Source organism: Doryrhamphus excisus, chromosome 4, assembly GCF_030265055.1.
Source record: "Doryrhamphus excisus isolate RoL2022-K1 chromosome 4, RoL_Dexc_1.0, whole genome shotgun sequence".
Classification (NCBI taxonomy): domain Eukaryota; kingdom Metazoa; phylum Chordata; class Actinopteri; order Syngnathiformes; family Syngnathidae; genus Doryrhamphus; species Doryrhamphus excisus.
The window spans coordinates 10178717-10191739 of record NC_080469.1 but is presented as its reverse complement, the minus strand read 5'-3'; the positions used below and the strand labels follow the sequence as shown (position 1 = coordinate 10191739).

Genomic DNA, 13023 nt, shown 5'->3' with positions numbered 1-13023 from the left:
GTGTTCTTTTTTGGTATTGAAATCCTTAAGCAAAGATTGATTTAAGCTGCTTTTGTATCGATATAAGCAGACCAAATTGGCTGGCGGGAGATGAAAAGGGCATCGTAGTAACCGGATTATCATAATAACCGGGTATCGTACTAACGGAACTAATTATATCATAAAAGACTAGAAATTTGCCGGGAAATGAAAATAGTATCGTAATAAGCAGTAATTCGTAAACGAGACTTTACTGTATATGTTTAGAATGTGGTGCCCCCCAGGTCGCAATTTGGATACCCGTACTTTAAAGTGGTTCAGTGGAATTTGTGTGCCCTGTGTGGTCTGTCCTCGGGCTGTGCTGTGTTGCTCAGCTGGTTCCTGTTATTTATTCAACACAAATCAGTTCAATGGGGCTATTAATTTAGATTGTAATCAGTTATACAAGGACATCACCAAATTCTTTGGCATATATGAATACAACACACTGCTCACATTTACTTTGTTATATTTAATACAAACCACACTAGAATTAGAAATTCTTCTACACTTCTACAATCTATCGACGTGGCAGCACACTCAGTGTTCCAGCCTGTCTAACATTATATCTGTAGCAACAAAAGCAAAAGCATTCAAATGGCGTGTTCGCGGTAGTAGAGTTAAGAATGGTATACATCAGCAGACATCTAATAAAATCTTCCCTGGTGGGAAGGCGTGGGATATATAAGGAATCATTTGCCAACCATTCAGGGCGGGAGTAGGCTGAAGCGTTGGCAGCATAGCACGTTGATAAGGTGATATAGTAAACTAAAAGAAGGTAGTGTTTGTATATAATTTGTACATATTTGTGCACTTTTTGTCCACATTTGTTGTATGCCCTTTTTCCACTGCCTGCACTACCTAGCACAATAAAGAGCTCAATAAACACCCTGAAAGTTAGCTTTTTGACTCTGACATTGTTTATCTTCACTGTTCTGAGGGTTTAGCGGGAGAACCCCGTGACATCCACCCTTGTATCATGTGTGAGTCCATGAATAGGGGAAGGGGAATTACTTGGGAGCACATGGGCAAGGATGACTGGGCAGCGGACATGGCAACAGGGCCAGGCAGGGAAGAAGAAGTGCAGAGAGTGGCAAAAACATGATTGAAGTGTCTCTTTAAGGGATCCCATAAATGATGATGCAACAATGATTTCATTTCAAAGCCATTGAAGGTGTTATACAAAAGCGTGCTGCCATAAAGGAATGAAAGGTAGGTGAAAAGGATGAAGGATCCGGAAGGGGAGGAGGGAAAGGAGGAACCTGGTAGGATCCAATACAATATAAGAGCTGAAACAAACATAGTATTTATAGTATTTTTACTGAGATAATCAAGCTCAGGTGAAATGACACTGTCAACACAAGTCATTGTTTTAACTCTATTTTTGTGGTTGTAATTTGGTACTGCAGTGGTGTCAAAAGTGTGGCCCACGGGCTATTTGTGGCCCATGGGTTGTTTCTTATTGGCTCGTGGCACACTGTAGAAATACAATTTAAAAATTCACATTTAAAAAAATAGAGCAAAATGGCAAAATGTAAAGCGAAGAAGCTAAAATGTTGACACAAAGCTTTGCCTTTAAATATATGTATACAATCTAATAAAAGCAAGAGTGATGGAAGAAACATATTTTATTAATAGTAATTTGAACCTTAAAACATTAAAACAAAACAATTTTTTAAAAATTACTTCCTTTGGATGGCGAATACATCCAGAAATTATCCAGAAATTTCATCTGAAAGCCGAAAACACATCTATGACATGTTGTTAGCAGTGTATGTCACAATCATATCATGTCATAATTAAGGGGAAAATATAATGCATTCATTAATATCGGAGAGAAAACATTCATGATGAATAAACCTAAATATTTATTCTGCTTCAACCTTAGTAGCAATCCTAAAGCGCAACAGTGTAGAAGCTGGAATATAATAAGTGACTGCAGATGGCGTACTATCCATGCCGAACTGTTTATGTGTCACACTGAAAGTCTTCCCTGTTTAAGTTGGAAACAGCAACACTCAAAAGGTGCTTCCCTTTTCCCGGTTCGTCATGTCGACCAGAAAGCCTCGCTCGGTGGCGAACCCTTTGGAGTCTGCTATCACTTCACCGAGTGAGAAGATACTGAAAGAATGCCACAGTTTGTATGTCGACAGCGAAAACGGTAAATACCAGACATAAACTAAGTCGTCGAGCGTGAGGTCTGACATAAAACACAAAATGGAACTAACTGTGTTATGATTGAACATTAAATAACTTTATGAATGATTACAAATATGTTCTACTGGTGCTTGAGTTTGTTGTGTACCATCCAAATACCACTTGAATGTTTTGTTAATTAAAATTGTGTTGTGTCTCTGCGGCTGTCTGTCAGCATGTGGCATTTGACATTGGACACTGGTCCTCGTCAGTGACTGTCACAATTACTGTGGACATTTGTTGCTTCTGTCCTTATTATAATTTGTATTTCACATTTTCACAGATACACACAACCTGCATATGCCTGAATTGTATTAGTTGGGAAAATGCCTTACAATTCTGCAATGACCAAAAATGAAACAATTATTCCTTAATTTGCATAAAGACTAATGTGTTCCTCCTTTGCCAAGGACAAACCCTCCACCAATGTGAATAAAGATTACTTCTGTATTGTATTTCTATTCATGTCATGTTCCAGTTGTCATCTGATTACTGTTAATTAGTATTCCATGACCTGTGTGTATGATGTGTAATTTGTGTAATCCAGGCTTGGTCAAGATTGCCAGCAGCCTAGGAGTGCGCCTCCTGCCCCCCAGAAAAAAGATCACTATCATGATCATGGGGAACCATTCTGCAGGAAAAAGCTCCTTCATCAACTGGTAAAATCGTTCAGTGTTACTTTTCTAGCAAGCTACAGAATCATCTGATGTTTAACAACGTAATCAAATTATGTATGTACAGAAAATGACTTGGCTATTGGTTATTGACGGCAACCTAAAACTTTCTTTAATTTTGAATGTAGACATGGCCTCAGAGACACATTTTTATAAAAAGGCATCTTTATCTTTAGTCCAAATTCCATTCCATCGCTCTCATTTCAGGTATGTTGAAGAACACATCCAAAAAACTGGTGTTGCCATTGAAACACAAGGCTTCACATTCATCACAAGTGGTCGTAAAAGAGAATCATTGACGGTAAGAAGAAGTGCTTGTGTTACTTTCAAATATGAAGGAATATTACCATCCAGCTTGATGTTTGTGTGAGATTTGGATGTACCTTGTGAAGGGTGACGTAGAGATCCATTCATTATTGGCTTGTATACAAGGACATCTCCATTGGCATGCAGGGGCCACTCAGTGGCACACACACAAAACACAGAGAGTAGCTGTAAGAAAACCGTGAACATTTGTAAGACACAATTCATCCCTGAAAGCGTTTTTCCATTAGTCAATAATGGCAATAGCTATCTGTTCCACAGTCAAATCATAACAGTCAATAACATGTTTATTAATGCGGTGGGATGTGAATCAGTAAGTCAGCCATTGTGTTAAACAAATAAAGTAGGCACTCTGGAGTTGCCATGGGAATCACTCTATTGTTCAGTGTAACAACATAATTAAAATCTAAAAAGGCGTGACCATACTTTAAACCTTACAAAAAAGTCTGCCCAAAATGTATTGTTCTGTCTTCAATTCTGTCAATAAAAAAAGAAAGATGGCATCATTACACTGGTTTATACTGCTTTTAACTGTTTATCGCCACTAAATGAACAATATCTAATTCACACATAAGCAGCCGCCTTACATGGTATAAACAGAAGGAACTACTATATATTCTCTGCAGATATTCCCTGCTGTGGTTTTAGAGAGAAAGACGAGTAATTAGTAGTGCCTGCGCTCAGAGAGGACTTACGGCTGAGGAAACAACTAAAGATTAATCCGCTCCCTCATTTTCTTTTTTTGTAGGGGAATGCAACACTGCATCTCTACCCCCATTTTCGACCACTCCTTGAGTTCAAAGGTAAGCCTTTTCGCTCATATTGGATGCCTAGATTTGCATCTTGCACTGACTATGTTGTTAGACAACATATGTTGTCACTTCTTGCCACAGAAAGAAATAGATAAACGCATTTGCTTGTAGTGTTATGTATTACTGCATCTGTGCACATGCCTTTTGTCACAGATTGCTTCCTTGTGAATCATGTATGAACTTCAATCATGCCTGAGTCATCCTTCCGACTTTCAAATTGCTCATACCATTTGTCTCTGCTGTGTATGCGTTGTGGTGATTATAACAAAGTGACTCTGATTAGCATCATTCTTTAAAGACCATCGTTATTCCTGCATCAGGAGTGGTCCTGAGCCTGGGGATGGCAAGGCACTCGTGTCTGGGTGTGTCTTCTGTGGGAAGGCAGTGGCAGGGATGCAGAGATGGGGGTGGGGGGTGTTGCCGGGGGGAGGGGGGGTGTATTGATGTATGTCTGTGCAGTGGGAATGAAGGTTCACTGGGTGCTGGCAGTATGGTGTGAGTCACAGGGCGGTGGAGGCAGGAGGAGCTGCCGAGAAATGCCCGAGCCATCAGAGACAGCACAGCTCTGCTCCGTGGGCCCGGAAAGTCGCCATGCTGCCACATCGGCTCTGGAATACAAGGATGCTTTTTATTTTAAAACTCATTGCCAACGCTTGGAAACACTCTATAACAGGCATTTTTTACCCTGCATAGCAACTGAAGATGACTCATCAGAAATGCTGTATAGATCCTTACATAAAAGGCAGCTGATTATTCAGTTGTGGCATATCATTTCATGTCTTACATACCGTATCATGCATTGTCTGACATTATCTCAGGAGTCATCACAGATTCCATGTTAACAGATTATTTAGCAGGTTGGCTTTTCAGGTTGGCTTGCCTTTTCTCGTCGTTGTGCTTGTCTAATCGAAGAAATTCTATCCTCATCCTCAGAATTGTGTAGGACCTGCTTCTCACTTGCAAGGCTTTGAGAAACTTAGCACCCATTGGCGAGTTTCATGAGTGAGGATTGTTTTTGTATTTTATATTTATCTGAGATTTGCTCTCATATTTTGGACTTCCGGACTTACCTTGACATACTTCGGAGAACCAGACGGGTTTTGTATATCAGAGCAATGGTTTGATGCAGAATGTACCCCTTGGCTATGTGCTATCTGTTGGATTCGTTGATATGGTGGCCTTGCTGACGTGAGAGCAACATAAGGGAATGCTAATGTTCCACAGCGAACATCTCCACTGTGTGCAGGACAAGGATGTGATTTGTGTTGCCTTGTAACACCTGCTTCGCTCCGTGAAAAAGCCTCAGTGTCATCCTGTGTGTGTTTATAGAAGGAGGGTGTGGGGGTATGCGGTGGGTAGGTCTCAATAGTTGTCCTGTTCTGGTGGGAGTGTTGAAATCTCACAGTGCGTTGCCTCACAGTCGTTCTTCACTGGCTAGCTTTATGTCCCACGCCCCACGCTAAAGCTGCCAGTTGAAGAGCTGTTGTGTGTAACCATGACAACAAGCTTCTCCACACAGGGGATGGGGGAAAAACAGTGACTTGGCAAATTCATGTACAGTATGTGTGAAAATTGTCACCCATTTTCCTCTATGAATTCATTACTGGATCGTAATTTTTGCTTTGTGCAGCTTCGTTTGTGGTTATTTTTAAATTAGTATTAGTATTTCATTAGTCTTTATTTTTGATCTACATAAGAGTGTTGAAATTTTGAGGCATGTAATTGTCAACCTGACAGTTTCCTGCTTCCACATGTATCATAAACTGCATATTTTATATTACAGGTGTTATGGACTATGTATCTTCTGAGATATCAACCTCCAAGCAGAAGAAGTTCAGCCTTGTGACCTTTGTGGACACACCTGGCTTAGTGGATGGGGACATGATCTACCCTTTTAATGTTAACAGTGCCATCACATGGCTAGGTAAGTCCTCCACCGCACAGCACCACATGGGTACTTTAAAGTATGAGGTTACACGGTTTCTTTTTTGTGCAGGAGAACAGTCAGACCTCATATTTGTGTTCTTTGACCCAATGGGTCAGGCGTTGTGCAAGCGCACGCTGAACATTGTTGAGAAGCTGAGTGAGAAATGTGGAGACAAGCTGTTGTTTTACCTCAGCAAGGCTGATGAAGCTGGAAAGGAAACCGATCGACAGGTGTGTGAGTTGACGGCATGTTTTTACTTTTGTAATCCCAAAAGTATCAGCTCAACAGTGCCAAAACCTGTTTTTTTGTGCAGAGAGTGATGATGCAGATAGTCCAGGAATTGTGCCGCCGCCCAGGTCTCAACAAATGTGGGTTTGAAATGCCAACGATATATATCCCTAACCCACAGAAGGTAAACTTTTGCCCATTTGCTTACAGTACATACTGTACAATATGTACACCAACCACTCACAATACTATGGCTACTTATACAATTTAATGAGTCAACACAAGAGCTCTATCAAAAAACGTACTATTCCAAATACAGTATATTGCTCATTTTACAGCTCAATTTAGCAATACTGAAGACCCGAGTTCGATTCCACCCTCGGGCATCGCTGTGTGGAGTTTGCATGTTCTCCCGTGGATGCGTGGGTTTTCGCCGTGGACTCCGGCTTCCTCCTACATTCCAAAAACATGGCGTCTCCAAATTGTCCATAGGTATGAATGTGAGTGTGAATGGTTGTTTGTCTATATGTGCCCTGTGATTGGCTGGTGACCAGTCTAGGGTGCACCCCGCCTCTCGCCTGCTGGGATAGGCTCCAGCAACCCTCATGAGGATAAGAGGGAGAAAATTAATGAATTTAGCAATACTGTATGTAGTTTGCAATGGTGTACAACTGTACTACATGTGCTATTTGTAATATTTGGTCTCTTATGTCCTGTAGTTAAATAGGGTAAACAAATAATAACATCTCACTCCAACCTACCACAATAATGATGATATTATTCAGTTAATACCTTTCTGACAGTATGTTTGATACAGCTCTTGTATTGGATCTTTTAATAGTGAATCTTAAAACAAATATGTTCTCAAATATGATATTTTCTTCCCCAGTTTTTTTTAATAACGCTCATCTAGTGGTCTGGATTTAAGGTTCAGCTGTCCTTGGGGTCAGTCATCCGCTGATTAGGAATGTAATCTATTTCCTTTAGGCCGCTGATGAACAAGATGACTCATTGTTGATGAGAGCACATGCCATTGTAAACGAGGCCACTGATCAGCCACCTTTGACAATAGCCCTGAGTTATGGTGCCATATTGATTCACAGCCACATATACACAATTGTGGTAGCATCTTGTGTCCAGACCACCCCTTTTTTTGCTGAACTAAGTGCTGCCTCTGCCATGCTGAAGTGCATGTGGCGCTGACACTTTCCCAGTATATACCATATATCCAAGTGCAATTCTAAAGGCCTTTTGTCTCGCTCAGCCAAGCCGGTGTGTGAACCAGATCGACGGAGTTTGTCAGACCATCGAAAAGACCATCAACCAGGCTGTGCAGAGAACTTTGGACCAGTTAGAGAAAGACTGTGATTTAATTTGCTCCACCATCAACAGCAGACTACAGCAGGATAGGTGAGGCACCCTTGATAAAGTCATACAATATTACATTTACCGTTTCCCTTTTTGTACAACCTGCAGGACTGATGCCTCATACAACAAAAGTCTCAGGCTGCACTCGTTCGTTTGCGGTGCTATGGGAACTGTCCTTCCGCTGCTTTTCATCCTCAGTTTCATTGTGAGCACCTTTTCCAAGAAGCAGCTGAGTGAGCTGATTGGAGAGGGGCTTGCACACACCCTCTCTATCTGCACAGTGAGTCTCTTTGCTCGTTCTTATGCCTGCACAATAGGAAGAGCTCCATTAAAGTAATTTGACTACTTGCATTTCTCCTGTCGTTAAATAAGGCAGCAATAATTTCTTCTTCCAGTGTGATACAGTGTAACTACAAATGCAGTAATAAACATTTTTCATGATTGCATCAAACCTTGTTTTTTATGCAGAATAGTGAATAGTGATGGCCTGTGCTAATGTACTTCATGTTATTATGTAGCTCCAATCATTGGGACCAACTCTTTTTTTTTCCCCACATCCACTTCATAGGGAATTGTGATGTACTTATGGGAATGGATTCCAGAGGATGGACAAGTCATTTTTGTGATCCTTTTTGGGGCCTTTTGCTACCTCCTACTTTTTCTAGCTAAATATTTTTCTGGGTAAGTACCACAAACTGTGTTAGAAATACGAGGGATGCTCCATTCAGATTTTTCTGCTGCCGATTCTGATACCATATCATCCATGAGTGAGATTGGTCGATACCAATCACATGGATTAACTACATTTTTCACTATTGGCCAGGGCGGGTGTTATTTGTTCAAATTGTACACTTTGTTTACCAAACAGATCTTCCACACAAACAGTGGTCACTGTGTCGTAGTATCACTGTCCTAAACCTATACAGATATCATCTTTGTGTTGTCATGACATAAATAAGCTTTGAAATGCATTCATTGGCATATGCCGAACACCTGTTTTATACAGAAATCTGATTATACTAATCGGTGGCCGATCGATGAGAGCATCCCTAATAGCATCTCTAATAAATACCTTTCCCTTTCATAATTTATTTTTTGGAGGACATGAATTCGAAAGTGAATGCTGTGTTGTTCCACTTCTAGTCAAGGATACAAGACTCTAACAAAGAAGGAGAAGAGAGCAATGACAGAGTACAGTGATTATATCCAGGATATCGTCAAAGCCAAAAAGGTGAGATTCATAAACATTCTGTACTTGTCCAGATCCGCTTTCTTAACATTTTTCTTTTGTTGCCACAGTATCGTATAATTACTATGTTGGGATGGATGATAGTATTACACCAATAATAACATCCAAACCAACTTGACTAGCTTTGGTCTGTGGGTCTCTGTGGCCTCAGTCCTCAATATACTTGCTGTAGCATGCAGGATTTTACAAATTGTCTGTGACGTGATAGAGGAATGCACAGTACATGCAGTGGGTGTTGCCTCAAGAGCCTAACAGAAAGCTGTGTGCTATATGCATGGAACTTGAGGATATGCCGAGCAACTACCCCAATTACGAAGGGGTGCACGATAAATATCGGACCAATATGAGGATTTATGATGTCATACAGATATATCCGATAAGAAAATAGTTCGGGGATGCTCCGATCGAAACTTCAGCATTGCCACCATGGCGCCCCAAAAGCCCACAAAGACGCCTGTACCGCTGTAGAAACTGCCTTAAATCAGCCGCAAAGAAATGGCGTCCTCCACCATCGATGACAGCGGACTTGTCACATTTAACTTTGTCTCCAAGTGTACACAAACTACAGTTAAATCTATTTTTTTAAAGTAATACATACAAAATAGTATCGATATCAGTATTGAGAAGGAAGCTCTGTTTCGGTATCCGCTTGCAAAAAAATATCACACATCCTTACAACTAAGTAGTTTTTTTTCTGTTTCTTGGAAACACTACAGTATATAATTGTATACATATTTATCTCATAATGTGAATGTATATCTCACTGTTCATTTCCTCCACAGGGTAAATTGTATGAATGGTACCTCCAGCAATGTGTTGCAGAATATGACCTTTGAACTAGTGCAAGATGGCAATGCTTCACACATGTATGTTAACACAGTGCTGAAAGGTCAGAGGTATACACACACAAAAGTGGCTCTGAAGTATTTGATGAAACACTGGAAGATTTGTACTCATACTGACAATCATCTACCAAATATTGTAGCCAAGGTTGAACAATTGTTAGAAAGTGCCTTTTTCTCTTCTATATACTCAGGAGACTATGATTATAGTATTAATATGAGTAAGTGGATTTATTTTTATAATGTTTTGTAGGTTATATTACAAAATTAGTTCCAATTTTTCTATGATGTCTTAAAACATTAATTATACCATCCACTCACTTATTCTCAAACCTCGCTGCTCTGTCCACTGATGATGACACTAGAATGTACTATTTAAATAAGCAAAGCTGTGATAGTAACTGAGCATTACAGTCATTTGTCATGCCAGTAACATGATTGTCGTTTTTATCTCTACGCTTGTATACAGTACCGTATACACGCACCATATGAGATCCAATACAAGAGCAGTTTAAAAAAAATGTCTTTACAAAACAATGGAACAAATTGAGGGCTGTATATTGCTTAATTAAGCAATGTGACTGGGGTAAAATATAACAGCTGTCAGTATGCTGCATTGTGTAATGCACTAGTGAGGCTAGGGGCTGACTGCGGCCAATTGAGTAGGGAACTTTAGCACTCAGAAGATGGTTCGACCACTGGAGCCTCAGGGTGTGAATAAAAGGACAAGATACGATTGCTTTTCATAGTTATTATTTATATATACACACAAAAATAAAGTGTTAGTCATGTACAGGTTATATATGTAGATAACTGGACTAATATAAATAAATATGGCTTAATCATATACAATACAATACACTTTCGACAACACATGAATTTAGTTGGGATTCAGTCCAGGGTGAGAAGCAGTGTCCTTAATATCCATGATCCAGTCCACAAGTGGGGGGATAGTATCCGAAAGGAAAAAGGTTAGATTTTTCCTACCGGAAAGCGGGGTGTGGGTAGCTCGCCATCATGTGTGGAATGTCAGAGAGGTTCAGTGGGTGAAAAAATCTGACCTACACAAGGTCAAGAAACAATTACATGGCCATCAATTCATGCTACCATTGGTACAGCATTATCAATATAATGTGCTCAGTATGAGTCACCAAGATCATTTCAAGTAACATTTCAGTTTAAAGTTCACTCTAGGTGTCAATATAGTTCAAGTATATGTATATTCAATGACATTACGATTAAATTATCAATGTTTCAGTTCGGTTTCGATGAGCAATAATCTCATGCATTTCCAATTCAACACTACCCAGTCATTTGAGCGCATATCAAAAAGTAACTAAACACCCCCACAAAAATAAGAAAACTAACAAACGAGTGCTCATCTTAAACAATATATTTCGGCGGCCTGTTCGGCTGTAAAATAAACTTTATTGATAGGGCCGTTTGTAAAATACGGCCATTTAACAAGTCACACAGACCGGGGTTGCCGCTATGGTAGATTAGCCATTACTTCGATGCAACTCTTGAACGGCACGAGTGCAGTGCCGCGGCGATTCATAAAGTTCATAAATAAAGTTTGACTCACCGCTGAGTGGATGTTACTAGCAACTTCAGTCGTGGAACTTGTGTAGCACCAGCAAGAGAGGCGGAATGACAGCATGACCCCGGAACTTAAAGAGGGTTGTGACCTGCCGCGCCATAACGACAGCCGGAAGTGTGGAGCTGCGTTAAAATTGCAGTTACTACCACAATAATACATATTTTTATTTAAAGAAATACAACTATCACAATGCCAATTAAAAGTAGACATGCTCGAGCTTGGCTTTTTTTTTAAACCAATATCCAATACTGATATTGTCCAACACTTCATTGTTGATACCAATATTGGCAGCAGTTGAATGAATGAACACATGGTGCTTCTTTTAATCTCATGCCACTGGACTGGATGCATTTGACAAATAAATACCATTTGTGCAAAATAAGACATCTACTGCAAGATGACATACTGAGCTAGCAAGGTTTCCTGCCAATAATCATTATCGGCAAAAAATAAACAAGCAGTCAAGACTAAAGTAGTAACAATGCAGCAATAAGGTGCAATCCGTGGTTGTGTTAAATAGATTTTTTACATAGAATTTTGTGACCTATTTATTCCTGGGAAAATAAACATTTGCTCCAATCTGACACTCCAAACCTAACTTTTTTCACTGGAACATGTGATTGGTGATTTCAGTGAATCCACCAACACCAAAATGAATGATTTAAGTGACAGTAGTGGTAAGTGAATGAGAAATTAAATTATTATTTTTTCTTCTTTCGTTTTTTTTTTTGTGTGTATGTGTGTGCTCTTAGTTGGTTTGGACTGAGTTTTAAACATATTTTGTATTCGGTATTTGTATTCTGTGAAATTGGGGGGGGGGACTCAGAAATATTTTACTGCCTCAAAACAAAACATGTCAAACATACAGGTAAGGGTCAGAAAATTAGAATATTTTCATAAACTTGATTTATTTCAGTCATTGTGTTCAAAAGGTATAACTTTTACATTATATTTAATCATTGCACACAGACTGATGCATTTCAAATGTTTATTTCTTTAATTTTGATGATTATAGGTGGCAACAAATGAAAATCCGAAATTCCGGGGGTCAGAAAATTAGAATATTGTGAAAGGGTTCAATTTTGAAGACACCTGGTGTCCTGCAAAGGGCTTTAAATGGTCTCTCAGTCCAGTTCTGAAGCTTACACAAACATGGGGAAGACTTCAGATTTGACAGCTGTCCAAAAGGCAACCATTGACACATTGCACAAGGAGGGCAAGACTCAAAAGGTTATTGCTGAAAAGGTTGGCTGTTCTCAAACCTCTGTGTCCAAACACATTAATGGAGAGGCAAAGGGAAGGAAAAACTGTGGTAGGAAAAAGTGTACAAGCGATAGGAATCACCGCGCCCTGGTGAAGATTGTGAAAAAAAACCCATTCAAAAATGTGGGGGAGATTCACAAGGACTGGACTGCTGCAGGAGTCAGTGCTTCAAGATCCACCACCAAGAGACGCATGAAAGACATGGGTTTCAACTGCCGCATACCTCGTGTCAAGCCTCTTTTGAACAAGAAACAGCGCGAAAAGTGTCTCACCTGGGCTAAGGAAAAAAAGAGCTGGACTGCTGCTGAGTGGTCCAAAGTTATGTTTTCTGATGAAAGCAAATTTTGCATTTCCTTTGGAAATCGAGGTCCCAGAGTCTGGAGGAAGAGAGGAGAGGCACAGGATCCACGTTGCTTGAAGTCTAGTGTGAAGTTTCCACCATCAGTGATGGTTTGGGGTGCCATGTCATCTGCTGGTGTCGGTCCACTCTGTTTCCTGAGATCCAAGGTCAACGCAGCCGTC

The 13023-nt window shown here is 40.1% G+C and overlaps 1 protein-coding gene across 1 annotated transcript; it reads left to right on the top strand.

Annotated features, from left to right (window-relative positions):
* Positions 1 to 2012: 2012 nt before the first annotated feature.
* si:dkey-98f17.5 (uncharacterized protein LOC569123 homolog) lies at positions 2013 to 12085 on the top strand. Its single transcript, XM_058071840.1, has 12 exons — positions 2013 to 2179; positions 2762 to 2873; positions 3096 to 3189; positions 3961 to 4015; positions 5808 to 5948; positions 6021 to 6181; positions 6265 to 6363; positions 7444 to 7589; positions 7656 to 7827; positions 8116 to 8228; positions 8691 to 8778; positions 9579 to 12085. Exons 1-12 carry the CDS (start codon positions 2068 to 2070, stop codon positions 9630 to 9632), a joined length of 1347 nt encoding a protein of 448 aa, XP_057927823.1. The 5' UTR covers positions 2013 to 2067; the 3' UTR covers positions 9633 to 12085.
* The last annotated feature ends 938 nt before the right edge of the window (positions 12086 to 13023 follow it).